General features: G+C 41.8%; 1 protein-coding gene across 1 annotated transcript in view; it reads right to left on the bottom strand.

The window, feature by feature from the left end:
• slc12a7b (solute carrier family 12 member 7b) overlaps positions 1–19,840 on the bottom strand; it is a 233,137-nt gene extending 213,297 nt beyond the window's left edge. Inside the window, exon 1 of the mRNA XM_051928816.1 lies at positions 19,522–19,840. Within this exon, the coding sequence (XP_051784776.1) occupies positions 19,522–19,690 (169 nt within the window). The 5' untranslated portion in view covers positions 19,691–19,840. The remainder of the gene's footprint in view (positions 1–19,521) is intronic.
• Positions 19,841–20,936: the final 1,096 nt, after the last annotated feature.

The raw sequence follows: 20,936 nt of genomic DNA, 5'->3' as shown, positions 1-20,936 counted from the left end.
CATCGTCATCATTTTTACTGCGCAGCATATTCATCACCATCATCACGTCATATATAGCTACATGTACTTCGCTACACAGTAAGTGTAAACTTATCTACCGATTTCATATTGCTTAGCAGTTGTCCCTGTTATTAATAGAGTAAAGGGTGGGTTGTAAACAATACAGGGAGGGTTTAAAAACGTCCAAATACATGTTAAATAATTAAATAAATATGGTGTCCCTACTTCGCGGAAATTCAGTTATCGCGGATGGCCTTGGAACCTATCTCCCGCGATAAGTGAGGGATTACTGTACCTGTTCAGCACTTTGCGTAAATTTGGGGTTGGCTCAAACATATATGCATGGATCAAACTATTGTATACCAGTCTAGACGCTTCAGTTTGTATTAGCAACATTTCAGACTACTTCAAACTAGAATGCAGTACAGTACTAGACAAGGATGTCCCTTGTCACCATTGCTATTTGCAATCTCTATTAAGCCACTGGCTGTTCACTATCGAAATGCATTAGAGATAAAGGGTATTTTCAGAGACAGACTCGAACAGAAAATATCATTATATGAAGATGGTATGGTACTGTATATATCAGACCCACAATGCCCACAGCCCTAAATGCACTAGCAGAATTTCAATAAATATTTGGACTCAAGATTAATTTGAACAAAAGTGTGCTTTTTCCAGTGAATTATCTAGCAAACAACACTAGATTGGACACCTTCCCTTTAATCATTGCAAGTCAAGGCAAGTTGGGGAGCATGCACTGGTACAGTGCGTTGCTGCACCCACTACACGACGAAACAACCTGGGATCTCAGTTTGCAACCTCCCAGTCCCACCCTCCGGAAATGAACCTCTATGTGCTGCAGCCAGGTGTTACGTCGGCGACCCCTTGGTCTGGTCCAGCCACTTGGGTCCCCAACAATGAGGATCTTACGAGCCGGATCACCCTTGGGGAAACACGCCACATGGCCACAGTGCCGTAACGGACGCTCCCTCACAAAGCGTAATGTGCCTCATTCGGGACTCCATGAGCAACCGCTCATTTGACACAAAGTCAAACCAACGGACCAACGGTACCCAAGCATTTTCCAGAGGGACACAGTACCAAAGGAGTCCAGTCTTCATCTCAGGTCACTGGATAGCGTCCATGTCTCGCAACCATATAGCAAGACAGGAAGCACCAGGACTCTATAAAGACTTGGACCTTCGTCCTTTTGCATAGATATTGGGAGCACCACACACCCCTTTCCAGCGACCTCGTAACCCCCATGCTCTCCCAATCCGTCTACTGACTTCATAGGAAGAGTCACCAGAGACATGAATGTCACTGCCAAGGTAAGCAAACCTTTCGATATGGTCGACACTCTCTCTGCAAACACACACACTGCTGATGGCTGTGCCCAAGAGGTCATTAAAGGCCTGGGTCTTGGTTTTTATCCAGAACACTCGCAAGCCCAGACACTCAGACTTCTCGCTCAATCTCTTGAGTGCCCTGATCAGTGCCTCCATTGACTCTGCGAAGATCACAGCATCATCAGCAAAGTCAACATCTGTGAATCTTTCTTCACCAACAGATGCCCCACAGCCTCTGGACCCCATGACCTTGCCCAACACCCAGTCCATACAAGCATTGAACAGAGTATCAGCAAGAACACACCCGTGACGAACCCCAGAATAAACTGGGAAAAACGCAGAGGTCCTGCCTCCACTCTGCACAGCACTCACAGTACCAGTGTACAGGCTGGCCATGATATCCAGCAACCTCGAGGGGATCCTGCAAACCCTCAGGATGTCCCACTGGGCAGCTCAATCAACGGAGTTGAACGCTTTGTGAAAATCGACAAAGGCTGGAAAGAAACTCTGCCAATATTCGCTTTGCACTCCATGATAACCCTCAGGGCCAGGATGCGGTCAATGGTAAAACCAGACTGTTCCGGTCGATAGTAGGTGAGCAAGTGATCACGGATCCTATTGAGGATGACCCTAGTAAGGACCTTACCCGGTACCGAGAACAGTATTATCCCCTTGTAGTTGCCGCAATCCAGGTGATCACCCTTTCCAGATAGGGACGACAAAGTCCCGTTTTCCAGTCAGTTGGGATGATGTCAGTCTCCCAAATGGAAGCAAAGATTGCTTGCAATGCCAGGAGGACAGCCTTACCACCAGCCTGGAGAAGTTCACCCTGGATACCACAGATCCCTGCAGCCTTTTCACCCCCAAACCCCCCCCCCCCCCCAGCTGGTTGACCACTTGTGCAATCTCAGTGAGACTGGGTGGTTCACAGCTAATTGGAAGATCAGCCTCAAGAACCGTGAACCCAGAGATATCCAACGTCCTAGCCGGAGGATCAGCTTTGAACAACTGCTCAAAGTAGACAGCCCCACGGGTCACATTTATCATTGCAGATCAATTTAAATATTTGGGGGTTAACATCACAAGTAAATATAAAGATCTTTTACAACAAAAATTTGCTGTTTGCATGGACGAAAAAAAAAAAAAGACATGCATAGATGGTCTACCCTCCATCTTACTTTAGCAGGTGTGGAGACTGGCTCGGACACAGACAGGCAGACACGTTCATGTCACCCAACACACGTTTATTTACAATATATACATTGTCCATACTGTGCTCACAAGCCCCAAAGACCCCAAAGTCCTGGCCACAACACAATGCCTTCTTCAGGCCGAATCCTTGTCCTCCTCCTGACGTCATCCTATTTCCTTCCTTGACTGGAGGGAGGCGGCCCCTTTTATACACACTCGGATGTGCTCCAGATGCTCCCCGGCAATCTTCCACAGACACTCCCCAGTGTGGTGGAAGTGTCGGCTGTGTACCCGGAAGCACTCCGGGTGTCCCCTCTTCTCTTCCCCCCAGCACTTCCTGGTGTGGCGGAAGCGCTGGGGTCCAGGGTCCCCAAGGCATCAGGGCACCCCCTGGCGGTGGCCACGGGCCCCTACAGGGTAGAGCTTCCAAGCTCTGTACCCGTGGCCCCCAATACAACTAGGGAGGACGCCCCCTCGTGTCCTGGAGGAGGCACAAGCCCTCCTCCACTCCTCCTGGGCGTCCCGGCCGGGCATGGACGCCCGCCGGGCACCACACAGGGAGAATTAAGTGTCAAGATGAATATCCTCCCTAAGCTTTTGTTCCTATTTTCAAACATCCCGATATACATTAACAAATCTTTTTTTCAAGAAATTAGATTCAAACATAAACTCATTTATTTGGAATTTGAAAAATCTACATAATCCAAAGGCAACCCTACAATTACTTAAATCAGAAGGCGGCACGGCTGTACCTAATTTTTAATTTTATTACTGGGTGCAAACATAAAAGCTATAAAACCTGGACATTGACACAAAAAAATGAACACACATTAGCCTGATCTGCAATACAAATGAAATCCTGCAGTAATTCTTTATATTCCTTGCTTTGTACACCAGTAAATACAAGATATTTTCAATATACTAACAACCCAATTGTTCTTCATTCACTCAGAATATGGAACCAATGTAGGAAGCACTTCAAGCACCTCTACACAATAACCACCTTTCTCCACCTTCTCGAACTTACACAGTTTTTAATGTTTCGAAAACGTATGGGATTAAATCATTTACAGATTTGTATATAAATAATGTCTTCACATCCTATGAACAATTACACTCCAAATTTAGTCTCCCATCAACACAATTTTTCCACTATCTCCAAATTAGAAACTTTGCTAAACAAAATCTGCACAATTTTACTCAACTCCCACCTGTGATATCCCGTGTAGTGGGAAGTGGCCCCAGCCTACACTCTGGACATCTGATAGTTTATGAACCTAACAGGATCTGTGGAGAGATGAGACACAGAAAAAATTTAAGGGTAAATGGTGCAAGTTTATTTACAAAAGTGCTGTACAACCAAAAATGCAGTAGTGTCAGGTGGGCTTTGAGACACAGTTCTTCAGCACTGACACTACTTCAGAAATAAATAAAAACAAAAAAAAAGGAAAAATATGGTGTATTTACAAAAACAGTGCACTCCTACAAAAACCACACACACACATTCCAATAATGAAGGTTGTCTTCTTTGATCCCTGGCTCAAGACGCTCCTCCAGCAGGAAAGAAAAATGCACCAAAAACAAATTTGTGTATATACAAAAACAATTGCACCAAACCCAAAATCAAAAACTATCCCAGCACCAAATAAGTATATATACCTCCACCAAAAATGATCACTAGGAGATATATAACTCTATATACAAAAGAATATATACAAAGCCTCCAAAATCACAACTGCTCCTCCAAATACAGTGGTGTGAAAAACTATTTGCCCCCTTCCTGATTTCTTATTCTTTTGCATGTTTGTCACACAAAATGTTTCTGATCATCAAACACATTTAACCATTAGTCAAATATAACACAAGTAAACACAAAATGCAGTTTGTAAATGGTGGTTTTTATTATTTAGGGAGAAAAAAAATCCAAACCTACATGGCCATGTGTGAAAAAGTAATTGCCCCCTTGTTAAAAAATAACCTAACTGTGGTGTATCACACCTGAGTTCAATTTCCGTAGCCACCCCCAGGCCTGATTACTGCCACACCTGTTTCAATCAAGAAATCACTTAAATAGGAGCTGCCTGACACAGAGAAGTAGACCAAAAGCACCTCAAAAGCTAGACATCATGCCAAGATCCAAAGAAATTCAGGAACAAATGAGAACAGAAGTAATTGAGATCTATCAGTCTGGTAAAGGTTATAAAGCCATTTCTAAAGCTTTGGGACTCCAGCGAACCACAGTGAGAGCCATTATCCACAAATGGCAAAAACATGGAACAGTGGTGAACCTTCCCAGGAGTGGCCGGCTGACCAAAATTACCCCAAGAGCGCAGAGACGACTCATCCGAGAGGTTACAAAAGACCCCAGGACAACGTCTAAGGAACTGCAGGCCTCACTTGCCTCAATTAAGGTCAGTGTTCACGACTCCACCATAAGAAAGAGACTGGGCAAAAACGGCCTGCATGGCAGATTTCCAAGACGCAAACCACTGTTAAGCAAAAAGAACATTAGGGCTCGTCTCAATTTTGCTAAGAAACATCTCAACGATTGCCAAGACTTTTGGGAAAATACCTTGTGGACTGATGAGACAAAAGTTGAACTTTTTGGAAGGCAAATGTCCCGTTACATCTGGTGTAAAAGGAACACAGCATTTCAGAAAAAGAACATCATACCAACAGTAAAATATGGTGGTGGTAGTGTGATGGTCTGGGGTTGTTTTGCTGCTTCAGGACCTGGAAGGCTTGCTGTGATAGATGGAACCATGAATTCTACTGTCTACCAAAAAATCCTGAAGGAGAATGTCCGGCCATCTGTTCGTTAACTCAAGCTGAAGCGATCTTGGGTGCTGCAACAGGACAATGACCCAAAACACACCAGCAAATCCACCTCTGAATGGCTGAAGAGAAACAAAATGAAGACTTTGGAGTGGCCTAGTCAAAGTCCTGACCTGAATCCAATTGAGATGCTATGGCATGACCTTAAAAAGGCGGTTCATGCTAGAAAACCCTCAAATAAAGCTGAATTACAACAATTTTGCAAAGATGAGTGGGCCAAAATTCCTCCAGAGCGCTGTAAAAGACTCATTGCAAGTTATCGCAAACACTTGATTGCAGTTATTGCTGCTAAGGGTGGCCCAACCAGTTATTAGGTTCAGGGGGGCAATTACTTTTTCACACAGGGCCATGTAGGTTTGGATTTTTTTTTCTCCCTAAATAATAAAAACCACCATTTACAAACTGCATTTTGTGTTTACTTGTGTTATATTTGACTAATGGTTAAATGTGTTTGATGATCAGAAACATTTTGTGTGACAAACATGCAAAAGAATAAGAAATCAGGAAGGGGGCAAATAGTTTTTCACACCACTGTAGCTCAGCAGTGCTTACTCCTCCCTCACCTTTAGGTCCACTGATGAGCCCTGTTGGCCGGTGACTCCTTAAATATAACCGGCAAGATTGTCCAGCCAGTCTGCCAACCCGTCTACCTCACGCACCTATCCAGGTAGACGCTAGCGCGTTCAGGCCATGCGCCGCAAAACGCCCTGAGCAACTATGTATTTAAAATTGAACCCCTGCGGGTCGCGCACGTATTAACCCTCCGGGACGGCCAACGGCTATGTTGAGCTCAAGCACACCCGTTGCCGCCTCACCAGTAAGTAAAATAATTTCTTTGCAATATGGGATCCCCTTCTCTGACTCAACCTAGTTTACATACGCTAATGCTGGCTTTTTCTTTCAGGTGCGCCGCACCTCAAACCGCCTAAGCTGGGCAGGCTGCGAGGACATCGGCGTGTAAAAACGAACAAGTGCGGTGGAGCCCGTACTGGCCATTATACCGGCTCCATGTGTTGTCCAGACACACAGTGCCTCACAGCGCTCACCCGCTAGACGGCCCCACGTTCCCGTGGCAGCACCCTCAACACATAAACGGTAAGCGCACTTCCTTATAATCATATAAATACCGCTGCATCAACTTAAATTTACCACACCACCTACTTCTATTCCAGAAGAGATACTGATTAGTCTTGGGGATTCAGACAGGATTTCTATAATATTGTATATAAAAACATTTTAAAGTCCCTTCCTTTTAAAGGTCCCAGAGTACAGTGGGAAAAGAATCTCTTACTCAACATTTCAGAAATGGAGTGGAAGGCAGCGATGCACAGAATTCACTCCCAGCTCCATATGTGAAGAGCATTCAATTATTCAACGTAAAATCTTTTATCAAGCACATCTGACTCATTAACATTGTCCAAAATGTTTCCTGGGCAAGATCCAACCTGTGAATGTTGCAATTGAGCTGTTGTTTCACTAGGCCACACGTTTTGGATGTGTACCATATTAACATCATTCTGGACAAACATTTTTAAATGCCTATCAGATAGCCTAGGTGTCACAATCACTCTTAACACATTAACAGCTGTGTTTGGTGTTCTCCCAGATGGGTTTAAACTGGGGAAGGACAAACAAACTGTAATTGCCTTTACTTCACTACTAGCACATAGACTTGTCTTGCTCAACTGGAGGAATCCTAACCCACTTTTTTTAAGTCAGTGGGTAACTGATGTTATATACTATTTGAAATTGGAAAAAATCTAATTCTCTCTTAGATGAACTGTTCAAAACTTTTTAAAGACCTGGCAGGACCTAATCAATAATATTTTAGAATAATCACTTATATTGGGGGAAAAGATTCCTTTCTCTCTTTACTACACTCAATAGCTTTACTCTGGCTATGGAATGTTATATACATAAATTCAATAAAAGATTTTAAAAAATCATTTGAGTAGCAGAATGTTAACAAGCATTTTTAATTATACGGTGATATGGATTTTTGGCCTTAGCACTCACTACTACCAGGAATGTTAGACACTTGAAAAGTGGGATTATCTGAGATATACCATTCCCCGCATTGCTCTTCAAAATCTTAGAAAGAATTTAATCACTGACACACTCTTAGAGAAGTAGATCCTCAAATTACTTAGAGCACCCATGAACATTTTCCTAAATTGTTAGGTTTTCAGTAGCACACAAGGCCTTCTCTGTAGTAAAGAGGAGACTGACAAGGATGCAGAAAGCCAGTTGCCCTCTTCAGCTATATTCTAGGAAGATACTGCTTTGAATGACTGAAGCATTCTGCAGCTTGGTTTCCGAGTTTTACCTGAAAACCAAAGGTGATGTCTTTTTGATCTAAAAGGAGTCAGCAGAGATATGTAAAAAGACATTTGTCCTGACCAAATACATAGACTTTTCTGCCTTCATTGAAGTAAGTCCACCCACTCCTTTGAAAGCAAGTAAGGTTAAACATTCTTTTTATAGCTGTAAGCTGACCCACTCTCTTGGGTGACAGAAATGTCTTTATTTGATCCTGAAATGTACTTTCCACCGAGTTTTGAAGTTCTCAATCAACTCTAAAAAGTGATAAGTAGTAACTACTTTGGCACTGGTGTATACCAATATCTGAAGTACTTGGTTTACCACTATCTGTGCTGTTCCTGTTCTGGTTATTTGCCTTCTGGAGTTTTTTTTTTTTGTTTGTTTTTTCTGTCCTCCCTGGCCATCGGACCTTACTTTTATTCTATGTTAATTAGTGTTCCCTAATTTTATTTTCTTATTTATTTTGTCTGTTTTCTCTTTCTTCATCAAGTAAAGCACTTTGAGCTACATCATGTGTATGAAAATGTGCTATATCTCATATATATTTCTCTTCTGGTTCGTCCTGCTTCCACTTCAAAACCGGTCCCACCCACACACAGCCGACACAGCATTTCTCGATTCCTATTCGTCCTCTTCCATGTCATGCACTATAATGGCCTGCTGAGCGTAATACAACCAACAAGTACTCGAGGTGCTGCCACAACGGTAAAGTAGCTTTACTACCTTTGCAGGAGCCACCTGTGTCTTTACAACAGCTTCTTACACAGCAAACATCAGAAGCTAAAAATTATCGTGAACACATTCGAGAATACAACTCTTCTCTAGCGTTTGCTTCCATGGCTGCACAGATAACTCAACCTCCTGCGAGAGAGAGAGAGAGAGAGAGAGAGAGAGAGAGAGAGAGACACACACACACAGGCGCGCGAGAGAGAGAGAGACACACACACCGGCGCACGCGAGAGAGAGAGACACACACACGCGCGCGTGAGAGAGACACACACACACACACACAGGAGCGCGAGAGAGAGAGAGACACACACACAGGAGCGCGAGAGAGAGAGAGACACACACACAGGAGCGCGAGAGAGAGAGAGAGAGAGAGACACACACACAGGAGCGCGAGAGAGAGAGACACACACACAGGCTCGCGAGAGAGAGACACACACACACACACACACAGGCGTGCGAGAGAGACACACACACACACACAGGCGCGTGAGAGAGACACACACACACAGGCGCGCGAGAGAGACACACACACACAGGCGCGCGAGAGAGAGACACACACACACACAGGCGCGCGAGAGAAGAGACACACACACACACAGGTGCGCGAGAGAAGAGACACACACACACACAGGTGCGCGAGAGAAGAGACACACACACACACAGGTGCGCGAGAGACACACACACACACACACACATGCGCGAGAGAGACACACACGCAAGACATGGCAAGCAAGACGCACACATGACAGAGCCCCGCCCACCAACAATTCACTAAGCAGCCGACCATGGCACGCACGACAGAGCCCCGCCCTCCAACTCTAACACTCCTCCCGCGTCCATTACCTTCACATTGCGCAAGAGAGACACACACACACACACACACACACACACACACACACACACACACACACACACACACAGGCGCGTGAGAGAGAGAGACACACACACACACACAGGTGTGCGAGAGAGAGAGACACACACACACAGGCGCACGAGAGAGACACACACACAGGCGCACGAGAGAGACACACACACAGGCGCACGAGAGAGACACACACACAGGCGCACGAGAGAGAGGGGGCTGGACGCATAAGGCAGAGAAGGCAGTTAAAGAATGCACAGGGCTTGATTTTGTTTTCACTTCTGTTTACAGCAATCGGTTCATAGCATGCATTGTTGCAATGTTACTTTTCCTGGTGGTTTATTACATTACGGATGTTTCAAATGTTCATTTTTTTTTCCCTGTGCTTAAAACTCATTAAAAAAGTGTTTCTCAACTGTGACTCCGGAACAACTCATTACGCGAGCTATATTAAGCATCACCAACGAAGACTCGCTACACCTTAATGAACAAGTACTGAAACTTATCCCTACCGATGAAGTAACTTTCACCAGCATTGCCTCCATCATCACAGACGATCCCGCAGATCAAGTTTCATTCCCCGAAGAATTTCTTAGCAGTCTTACTCCCACTGGCATGCATCCGCATAAACTCAAAATTAAAATAGGTTCAGTCGTCATGCTTCTCAGAAACCTCATGCCAGCAAGAAGTCTCTGTGATGGCACTAGACGGACTGTTACCAGCATTCACCGCAATGTACTGGAGTGTAAAACTATCGCAGCTCCTACCTCACAAACTGTCCTTATTCCCCGGATATCCCTGACCCCATCAGATTCAAATTTGCCTTTTACTTTTACACGCAGACAATTTCCTGTTAGATTGGCCTTTGCAATGACAATTAATAAGGCACAGGGACAAACTTTCAAAACGATATGCCTGTATCTGCCAAAACCAGTTTTCAGTCACGAACAATTGTATGTTGCTCTCTCCAGAGTTCCATCTTTTCATTCACTCACAGTCGTATCCTCAAACCCACCCCATTTGGACAACTGTGTCGTTCAGGAAGTGTTCACCCATCAATAAATAATTATGCGGCGTATGCTACGCCGCGGGTTGGCTAGTTTACAATATTACTGCAACAAATTGCATAGAAATGTGCGTATGCCAGGTTTATAAATTGGATTTTAATTTGGCATTCGCATTTTCCTGTTTATAGACATACACATACTCAAATCCATTGGTCTTTGTGACAATTTCTCTGTTGTTTCTTTGTTTTAGTAGAACACTGGGTGGTCTTCTTTAGAGTAGGAAAGCACAGATCACCTCACCAACATTTACAAAACCCTGAAAAGTGCTATTGTATAAAATCAAAAAAGTTACTTGCCGGAAAGAATGATTGTTGGGAAATAGGTCCCCTTAAATCCAAGCTCTCCCAAAAATACATGTCATTGCATGATAAGCACACCTTCAAAACAAAAGTTTTAATTGCTTAACATGCTTTTTGTTTTGTTTTTTTTTTTTCTAAGAAAGAATATGTTGACTAATGGGCACTAATAGGTCTTCCAGAAATAACTTCAATTAATCCTCAGCATTTTCTGCACTAAAAGATTTTCCTACAGTAAGGACCTGTGGCACCTGGACGGGGCTCATGCCCGGCCGGGACACCCAGGAAGACAGGAGGAGGGCTCATTCCTCCTCCAGACCGCGAGGGGGCGTCCGCCCTGGTTGTATTGGTAGCCACAGGTACAGGGCTTGAAAGCCCAACCCTGTAGGGGCCAGTGGTCACCGCCAGGGTCCCCCTGCCTGAAGGACCCTGGACCCCAGTACTTCCGCCACACCAGGAAGTGCTGGGGGGAAGAAGAGAGGGAACACCCGGAGTGCTTCCGGGAGGACAGACGGCATTTCCGCCACACTGGGGCATGTCCGCGGGATTGCCGGTGTACACCTGGAACACATCCGGGTACGGATAAAAGGGGCCGCCTCCCTTCATTCGAGGCGGGAGTCGGGTGGAAGCAGGACAAGCTGCTAGAAAGACAGAAGGAGGCAGCCCGAAGTGGCAGAGTGGTTGGCCTGGACTTTGGGGAAGATTGGGGTTTGTGACACTTAAGGACATTTGTAAATAGTAGGTATTGTAAATAAACGTGCGTTGGGCGACGTGAGCATGTCTTCCTGTCTGTTGCCGAGCCAGTCTCCACAGACCTTTTATGTACTGGTTTTTAAAGTAAGTGCACTTTGAAAAAAAATTGACACCTTTCAAGACTTGGAAATGTTTTATCATATGCAAAACATACAGTACAAATGCTGAAACCCATTCTTTACAGAAAATTGTCATTGGAACGAGATTGGCAGGATGCTCCCAACTGCATCCTAAAGATGTCTGCATGAAAACAATTGACACAAACACCAAATAGTTTGGTGCCAACAAACAAAGTATACGCAATGATAAGTAGTATAATAACTTCATACAGGGAAGTTAGTAGCTATGGCACTGAAGAACGGTCATAGCAAAACTAATAGTAACATTTACACCACAAATGCTGTCACTGTAATGGAGACTACCTCATCTGTTGGTCTTTACAGCCACAGTCATCAGTGCACTACAAAAGATCTTCAGGGTATACTTCAATTGTCAAATGAATTACATAAGTATATATACAGTTTTTTACATTGTTCTATCATTTAAATACAGAGACATTTCCAATCCTTTAACAGAACCATATAAAACTGGTTTTCTTATGCTTTCGAAGAGAACGGCATGCTAATACATTACTATGAAATGTAGCAAGGGCACTTATTGAACTGTCCAGTTTAGCTCAAACAGCATACAGTCAAACTGACAGAGAACCAAAGAGTTAAAAAGTCATTAATAAAATGATGAAAACAATTCAAAGTCTGAGATTCAAACAATAAAAAATTAGTTAGAATCCATAATTTATCTTTGCAGTGTGGGATTAATCAGAAGTAAAGTCACACTTTAAGAAATGTTTTTTTTAATTATTTTTAAGATTCTCTTAACTATAAAACTGAACATCTGTAAGAACTCTTCTATAGTACTTGCCAAAGCTGGGGGGCTGTCAAAAAACCGGGCCTGTTAAAGCCCATTGTGGCATGCCTTATGTGATTTTGGGCTATACAAGAAATAAACTGTTCCTGATGTTGTATAACTTTTCATAGCAAACACCATCATTACATTATAATAGATTTGACATTTTGTTCTTCAGACTTACACATGTACAGTAGGATATAAATCCCATCTGTCTTTTGGCCCTTCCTTCCATCCTTGCAGCTGTTATCATAGGAGAGGCTTTCTAATATACTGCATCTCCACCACTTTAAAACACAGTAAATGGGTAGATGCCAGTTCAATAACACAACAGAAACAGTAACAGAATTTCAGGAATCACTCACTCAATAATGGGTTGAGAGAAAAGAGGCACTATTGAGCAAAAGGGCACTATTATGGATGGTGACAAAGAAGTGAACCCTGCAGGTGCACCAGAGCAAGACAATAGAGGATAGGGGAGAGAGGGAGAGAGACAGGTTTGGGAAGAACTAGGTGCTGGCAAAAAGTAAAAAAAAAAAAAAAAAAACCAACCTCCTGTCAAACAGGTGGTACCACAGAGTCCCTTGACAAAGCAGGTAGGATAAGATTGCCCGCCTATTCCTTATTTGGCTTTATTCCAGATGTGTGGGGAGAGCAGGAAGGTGTCCTCTAATACTGCAAATCATAAAAAGATAACTGACTAAAAGCATTATTTGAATATTGAATATATCAACAGGGGCGGCACGGTGGCGCAGTGGGTAGCGCTGCTGCCTCGCAGTTGGGAGACCTGGGTTCGCTTCCCGGGTCCTCCCTGCGTGGAGTTTGCATGTTCTCCCCGTGTCTGTGTGGGTTTCCTCCGGGCGCTCCGGTTTCCTCCCACAGTCCAAAGACATGCAGGTTAGGTGGATTGGCGATTCTAAATTGGCCCTAGTGTGTGTCCTGTGTGTGTTTGTGTGTGTCCTGCGGTGGGTTGGCACCCTGCCCGGGATTGGTTCCTGCCTTGTGCCCTGTGTTGACTGGGATTGGCTCCACCAGACCCCCGTGACCCTGTGTTCGGATTCAGCGGGTTGGAAAATGGATAGATGGATGGATGTATAGTGTATATGTATAATATATTATTATATATATATATATATACACACATACATACATACATATACACAGAGACAGAGAGAAGATATTCATAGAGGTTAGCATGCATCCGTTTACACATGGAAAGTACTGAAGATACTGTATGCATTAGAACACTGATAAAAGTATCTTGCATTTCCATTATAGTGTTTTATTTCAAGAACAGAGTCGTTGGGGTCTGCTGGAGCTTATCCCTGCTAGCATAGGGTACAAGGCAGGGACAAACCCTGGACAGAGTGCCAGTCCATTACAGGGTGAACATACACACATCCACCCCAAGCACACACTAGGGCTAATCCAGGATTAACCATTCACCTAACCAGCATGTATTTGTTTTAATATTCATAGCTAGTTGAGTAATCTGTGTAAGAAATGTCATAGCATAGATCTTAAACAGAATGCATCATAAGATTTACATATGAATTTGAAAGGTGAAAGGGTGGATTCGAGGTCAGTAGTGTTTTTTTCCCCCTCACAGTATTGCAAAATATTTTATATTCTCAGAAACATTTTCCTAGTCACCAAGATTATTCTAGTTAATGAAAACTAAAATCAAAACTGAAATAATTATTAAAGAAACATTTTCGTAAACTGAAATAAAATAATTAACAAAACCGAAACGAAAAACTAAAACTAAATGAAACTATTAAAGTAGCTGGAAAGACTAACTGGGGAAAAAAAAAAAACAAAATTTACTAAGAATAATTTTAGTTGTTGTTTTTGAATTAATATTCTTGCCATCAGTCTTTAACCCTTGTAACTTTTAACTCTAAAAACGAAAGTAATCCACCACAAGCTGCCCGCATATATTCATCCTGTGAACAGCAGCTGTTCACACAGTATTTGCGATGACAGAGCAAGCTGAATACAGGCGCGTAAAGCATGTGAAGTAGAAAGTGATTTACTGGGCCGCCCTTCTTTGTGCTTGTTGTATACTAAGATGTGATTCAAACGCCTGAAATCAGAATGTGTTGTTCAACAAAAAATTTACTGTATGGACAGAAAAATCATGAGTGAGTAACGTTTCAGTTTATTTATCAGGTGTCTGCATTTTGTTGACAATAATTCACCTGCCACTTTGCACAGGGGAAATCCTTTCTGAACATAAAACGGCACTGATCGAGAGATGTACTAGGTCATCATACAAGATCAGCATATTGTTACTGACCAATCATTTTTCCTTTAATAAAGTCATTTAACAACAAAGCGATACAAGCCTTGTAAAATTCCTGAGATGGCAATGTCTCTACTGAACTACAGGTTGGTAGGTGAAGAAAAACTAAACATACTAATGTGTTTTTGTATTTATTTTATACCAGTAACGGCGCACTGCATAATAACGTGCAGTGAATACACTTGACTTGAGCATTCATATCATACTATTTCCCTGTACGTTTAGCATTCGTTTGCTCAGAGGTTGATGCGCTTGCTGCTTCCTGAGCAGCTCTTCTTATCTCCTCCCTAGTGGCCTGCTTCTTTTCTTCTTTTGTCTGCACCTTTTTGAGTTAAAACTGATTAAGTCAGTGTTTGTGTTGCAATTACTTGGCACGTTTTCTTTAATTTTTCACTTAAGCTGGCACTTAAGTTTTCAATCTGCCTCAAGAATGATTTAAGATATGAAGAGGTAGGGGAAGTGACTGTGAAGGTGGTAGGGATGAGAATGGCGTTCATACGCATGCACCACCTTACTGTCTGCTGCCGATAGTTGATTCTACAATAAAATAAAATAAACAATGGAATAACCTTAGAGGGGGCGGCACGGTGGCGCAGTGGGTAGCGCTGCTGCCTCGCAGTTGGGAGATCTGGGGGCCTGGGTTCGCTTCCCGGGTCCTCCCTGCGTGGAGTTTGCATGTTCTCCCCGTGTCTGCGTGGGTTTCCTCCGGGGGCTCCGGTTTCCTCCCACAGTCCAAAGACATGCAGGTTAGGTGGATTGGTGATTCTAAATTGGCCCTAGTGTGTGCTTGGTGTGTGGGTGTGTTTGTGTGTGTCCTGCGGTGGGTTGGCACCCTGCCCAGGATTGATTCCCTGCCTTGTGCCCTGTGTTGGCTGGGATTGGCTCCAGCAGACCCCCGTGACCCTGTGTTCGGATTCAGCGGGTTGGAACATGGATGGATAACCTTAGAGGTCAATCATCACCCCAAAAGAGGATAGTAGATGTCATGTAGTATATGTGTACCAAATTTCAGGTCAATTGGTCAAACGGTTTAAAATCTTGGACAGACAAACGGACAGCCACAGTAGCGTACATATAAGAAGATTTATTAATTTCCTTTTTAGTTTATATTCACAGCTCAAAATACCTGATAATAAGAAGATAATCTAGTTGCAGAATTACATTTTAAAATATCTTTCCCCCTTTTCTTAATTTTTCTCTCTCTCAAAATACATAGTTGAAATATTATATTCTTTTTGTTCTTAACATCAGCCATGTCATGCATATTGCATACCAGGGATTTTTCTGCCTTGCATCCAAACCTGCTGGGGTAGGCTCCAGGTTTCCTGCACTCCTGCTCTGGATAAACAGGTTTTGATCATGTATATATTGTTCCTAATCTTGGATGCTGTCGCTGTCATTTTGTGCCCATCCATACACTGATTACCTACTCTTGCTCTGCTCATTAGGGGTTTACTGTTCTTATGCATGGGATATTCAAGTCTTACTACCACTAACCTTGACACTACATGCTTGTTTTCCTGAATACAGGTAGATGGGATCTGCACACACACCCTGTTCTTCCTAAGCCCCCATGATTTTCATGATCATACAAATTGGCCTATTCTGGGCAATAAAAGGAAAAGATAAAAAGTGGCAACAGTCAGCACACATTTGTTCAGCACAAATGACATAGAAAATATTTTAAAAATTATAAAATTGTTCATATTCAGTATCTGTTTTTGATTGTTTTTATTAGATAAAAACAAAACCAGATATTAAAACCACAGTGTAGTAAGTTTCCACTAACATTAAACTCATATTATATCCAAATCCGTTACGTGTACAGTTCTATCTGATCATGACACGTGCTCCATGTCATAATTACTAAAACGAAAACTGAAACTAATAGATATAAAAATAAAATATAAAGGTCTTTGTGAAGCGGCACGGTGGCGCAGTGGGTAGCGTTGCTGCCTCGCAGTTAGGAGACCCGGGTTTGCTTCCCAGGTCCTCCCTGCGTGGAGTTTGCATGTTCTCCCCATGTCTGTGTGGGTTTCCTCTGGGTGCTCCGGTTTCCTCCCACAGTCCAAAGACATGCAGGTTAGGTGCATTGGTGATCCAAAATTGTCCCCAGTTTGTGCTTGGTGTGTGCCCTGCGGTGGGCTGGGGCCCTGCCCGGGGTTTGTTTCCTGTTGGATAATGGATGGATGGATGTCTTTGTGAAATAAAAACTAAATTAAAACTAAAAATACTTGATGAAGGAAAACTAAAACTAAACTGAATTTCCAAGTAAGGTCAGAAAAAATATAGAAATAAAATATAAAAAGGCAAAACTATAATAACCTTGCTAGTCACCCTATTGGGAAGCAAAAAAATGCAGCTACTATTTCCATGACTGTGCCATTCTGACCAAAACAATGAGACAACAATCAAAGAATATTGATTTACATGCGTAGCTACACTTGTCGGGATAAACCTGTGATAGAATAATAATCATATAGTGACAGAAAAGAAAAACAAAACAAACAAGTGTTAAACGAATTCATCTAGTCAGGCCAGCTAATGCAACTGGTGATTAAAACAGCCAAGCCACCTATTTATATATATATATATATATATATATATATATATATATATATATATATATATATATAAAAAAAAAAAACATATCCTTATGCAAGTCATGACTGATTGCTAATGATGATGGTTACTATACTGTATAGAAAAAATGATTTGATAATGAATCAGCTCAGTGTTTGTGAGCATATAATATGGGTGTCATTTTCTTCATGTACCACATGATTCACCAAGTTCAGTTATTATATGAAGAATAAGCAGAATACACATATCTTAATTTTATTATCACAAAGTCTAATGCTATATAAATTATTCTTGTTTGTTTAAACGTAAACAATTACTTAACCTGAATATTTCTGAATTAAATCCTCGTATTCCCCATATGCATGATGTTGTAAGCTAAATTAACTCAATTTATACCTGTACATACAGGTGTAAATTAAGCTATTTCCATTTGAAAGTGACAAGACGGTAACAGAGGCTGATCCAGAGGACCCACTTCCCTGCCACGCCTAGCCTCCAAATCACACAATAAGAAAAATAAAGATAGATACATTTTAATGGAGACCCACACAATGGAACAGTGGTAATTGCTGCTGCCTTAATGCTTTTGAGTTAGAAGTACAAAAGCTGATGGGTTTTGAATGCTCTTCCCAGATGTGAATGGTGTTTTCCTCCCGTACCCCCAACATGTGCATCATGAGTAATTAGTGTCATCAATAAATTGGTGACAGCATAAACAGGTTAGGAACTGGATCAGTAGATGGATGGATATTTATATGCGGAGTATATTTTTGCATTAACATGCTACTTAACATTATCACTGCTGTAAATTCTTAGGTAGGTGTGTATTCTCTTCCTGTTCCTTTCACGAGCAATACATGCCCAGCTCTCCCTCTACAAAAGTTATCCTGTTTTGTTGGTATCTTTAACACTTTGATAGTGCTTCTTAAACAACTTTAATTAAAATCTATCAATCCATCCATTTTCTGAACTAATTGAATCCATCTTAGGAGCTATGGGAAATTGCACCTGTTTTATTAACGTTATTTGCAACAAAGGGCACAGTACTGGACGGGATACCAAATTCTAGCAAATCAAGGCAACCCTGGACAAATTTAGACTTGCTAATTAAGCCAGCTTGATGCAGCATTAAATGGATAATAATAATAATAATAATTCATTACATTTATATAGATGGAGCACATGGGGAAAATGCATAATGTGGATGTGTACAGCAAAGACTGGAGTTTGCTTAAAATGCAAGAGATACCAGGAATATATTGTATTCTCATGGACCTGTGATGCAGCACCACTATCCACTTCACCACTTGCAGTTCACTAAATAATCATATTAATATGTGTATCTTTTAAAAAAAACAAAATGGTGCACATTTTTCACATTTAGGGTAAAAATTATGTAGAATTATACTCATATGTACTAAATATATGTCTACTTGGAATTCATTTTTGTATTCACTCAGTGTCCATACCCCCATTTTCTCGACCAGTTTGATTTATCACAGTATCTTGTGGTTGTCAGAATAAATCTTGACACAGAAACAAGAGAATCATTAACCTTAGATAGTAAATTATCATGTTCATACTCAGAGCTAGTTTAGAATCTACCATACAACTGTGAACACTGTATTAGAATTTGTAAGTAAATAAACTGAAAACACAGTCACATATACAGAATATTTGTATTCGTACACCATGACGTGGTTTATAGGCAAATGCAATTTAAAAATCAGGATGAATATATTAATATCCATTTGAAAGGATTAACAGCGGAAGAAGTACTTAGTACATATATCTGATACGGCAGAATACTATAAAATAGATTTCAATTCATTTTGAAATTTTAATCAAAATAAAATCCCTTAAAACTTGCCTGTTCTAATAGCCTTCTTTACGTACCATGGAGAATCCCAGTTCTTTACAAAACCAATTTTTCTAAACATATTTCCAGATTCTACAAAAGCACAAAACAGTTCTTTAAACAGCTCACAACGAGAATACATCATAAACAGAACACCTCACGCAAATTTAAATTTTTATCAACATCTATCCTACACTATTCCTTCTTCCTTGTGCATTTCCACTACAGCCTGCCGATACCACAACGCCTGAATCAAACTTAAAAGGCAGCACACACCGAAAGAACTCCAAGCCACCTATCCTCACGCGGGGCTACATCAAGGATTTTTCATTTAAATTTCCATCTCCGGTTTAACTCAAAAGCATGAGAAAATAATAATAAAAAAATAGATTAAAGAGCCGCGTGTCGGGGAAAAAGTCCAGAATTGTTGAACTTTCCTCTCCGTCTTTCACCATTACTCACCATATCTGGTTGGCTCCCTGATGTACTCAAGGATGGGTAACTCCGCTGTCTCCGTCGAAGGATCCTCCTCTTTCTCCAATACAACTCCAACATTGTCCGCTGTTGAATCTTCAGTTGACGGGCCTCCGTCTGTTTTACCAACAGGCACAACAACAAACCTCACGGACATAACACGTAAGTTTACGTAAAATCTTTTCCTATTTTACAAGTAAACTGCCTGGTAGCACCACACCGCCAAACAACCCGGCGCCCTCAGCAGAGTGACAGAACTGAGCAGGAGGCAGAACACTGACTGGAAACTTGCCGGCTTGGAACGTCACAGCCATGCAGCGCCTCGTCACGCCCCCAGATGGCAACTGTCTGGAAGAGGAGCTGTTGCGCGCGCCAAAAACGACGGAAGCGCATATCGTGACTTCACTGGCAAGGAGTGATACTGGAGCGAATGTGCACGGGATCTCTTTGAAATTCCCCTAATAAAGAAGCAATCAATATCACATTTTAATGTGGAATAAATGCCACGACTCGTTTAGCGCGAGAAGCTAGCAGTGTTATTTTACAAATTGTGCGACAACTCTAAAAGCTGTAGTGAAAGCGGAATCTGGTTCTTTTAAAGGTACGTCTTACAATGGTCCAACACCTGTCTCTAAGTAACATTTTTTTTGTAAAACTCGGTTTCTGCAACCAAATTGTATAAAAATATCAATATACAAGCACTATCTGAGTCATCCATAAATTTTATGGAGTGTTAATCAGTAACTAATGTGTTTCAGCGGTGTCAAACCCAGATCCTGAAGGACCGCAGAGGCCTGAAGTTTTCATTCCGTACACTTTCTTAATCAGTAGCAAGTTAATCTTGACAATGCAACATATCTCTTTTGTCCTAATTATAATTGACGTTTTTTTTCTTGTTCTTCTTAAATTCGAGCCAAGCAATAAAGACATTCAAAGCAAGCCAACAGATGACCAACTGTTCTAGAACGTTACCATTTTCGCTACAGTCAATTTCCTGTTTAACTTTTAATGAAATCCGTTATTTGTTTCAATGACTTGTTAATATTCTCATTCTGCCTCAACAGTCATTTCCAGAACCGATTTTATTTTTACTGAGATCACCATCCAGATGCTTTGTTGACCACGACAGATCAATATCTCTCCGACCTTTACATTTTTCTTTTCAAATATTTTATAAAGATCGCCAGAAAGAAGTGGGCAAATTGAATCTAATTTAGTCTGGTCATCTATTTGTTAGCTTTGCATCTCGTTATTATTTGACTGCTGGATGAAGAAACAAATGCAAGTCATTTAAAATCCTGGCAATTTAGTGTGCTCCATTAGCAGTAGTAAATAATGGAAAAGTGGGTAGCACGAAAAACTGTAGCCACTGAGGCACTCCAGGAACTGAGGTTGAAACCCCT

The sequence above is a fragment of the Erpetoichthys calabaricus genome, chromosome 6 (assembly GCF_900747795.2).
Source record: "Erpetoichthys calabaricus chromosome 6, fErpCal1.3, whole genome shotgun sequence".
NCBI lineage: Eukaryota > Metazoa > Chordata > Cladistia > Polypteriformes > Polypteridae > Erpetoichthys > Erpetoichthys calabaricus.
The sequence above is the reverse complement of the archived record's forward strand: the minus strand, read 5'-3'. Positions and strand labels throughout refer to the sequence as shown.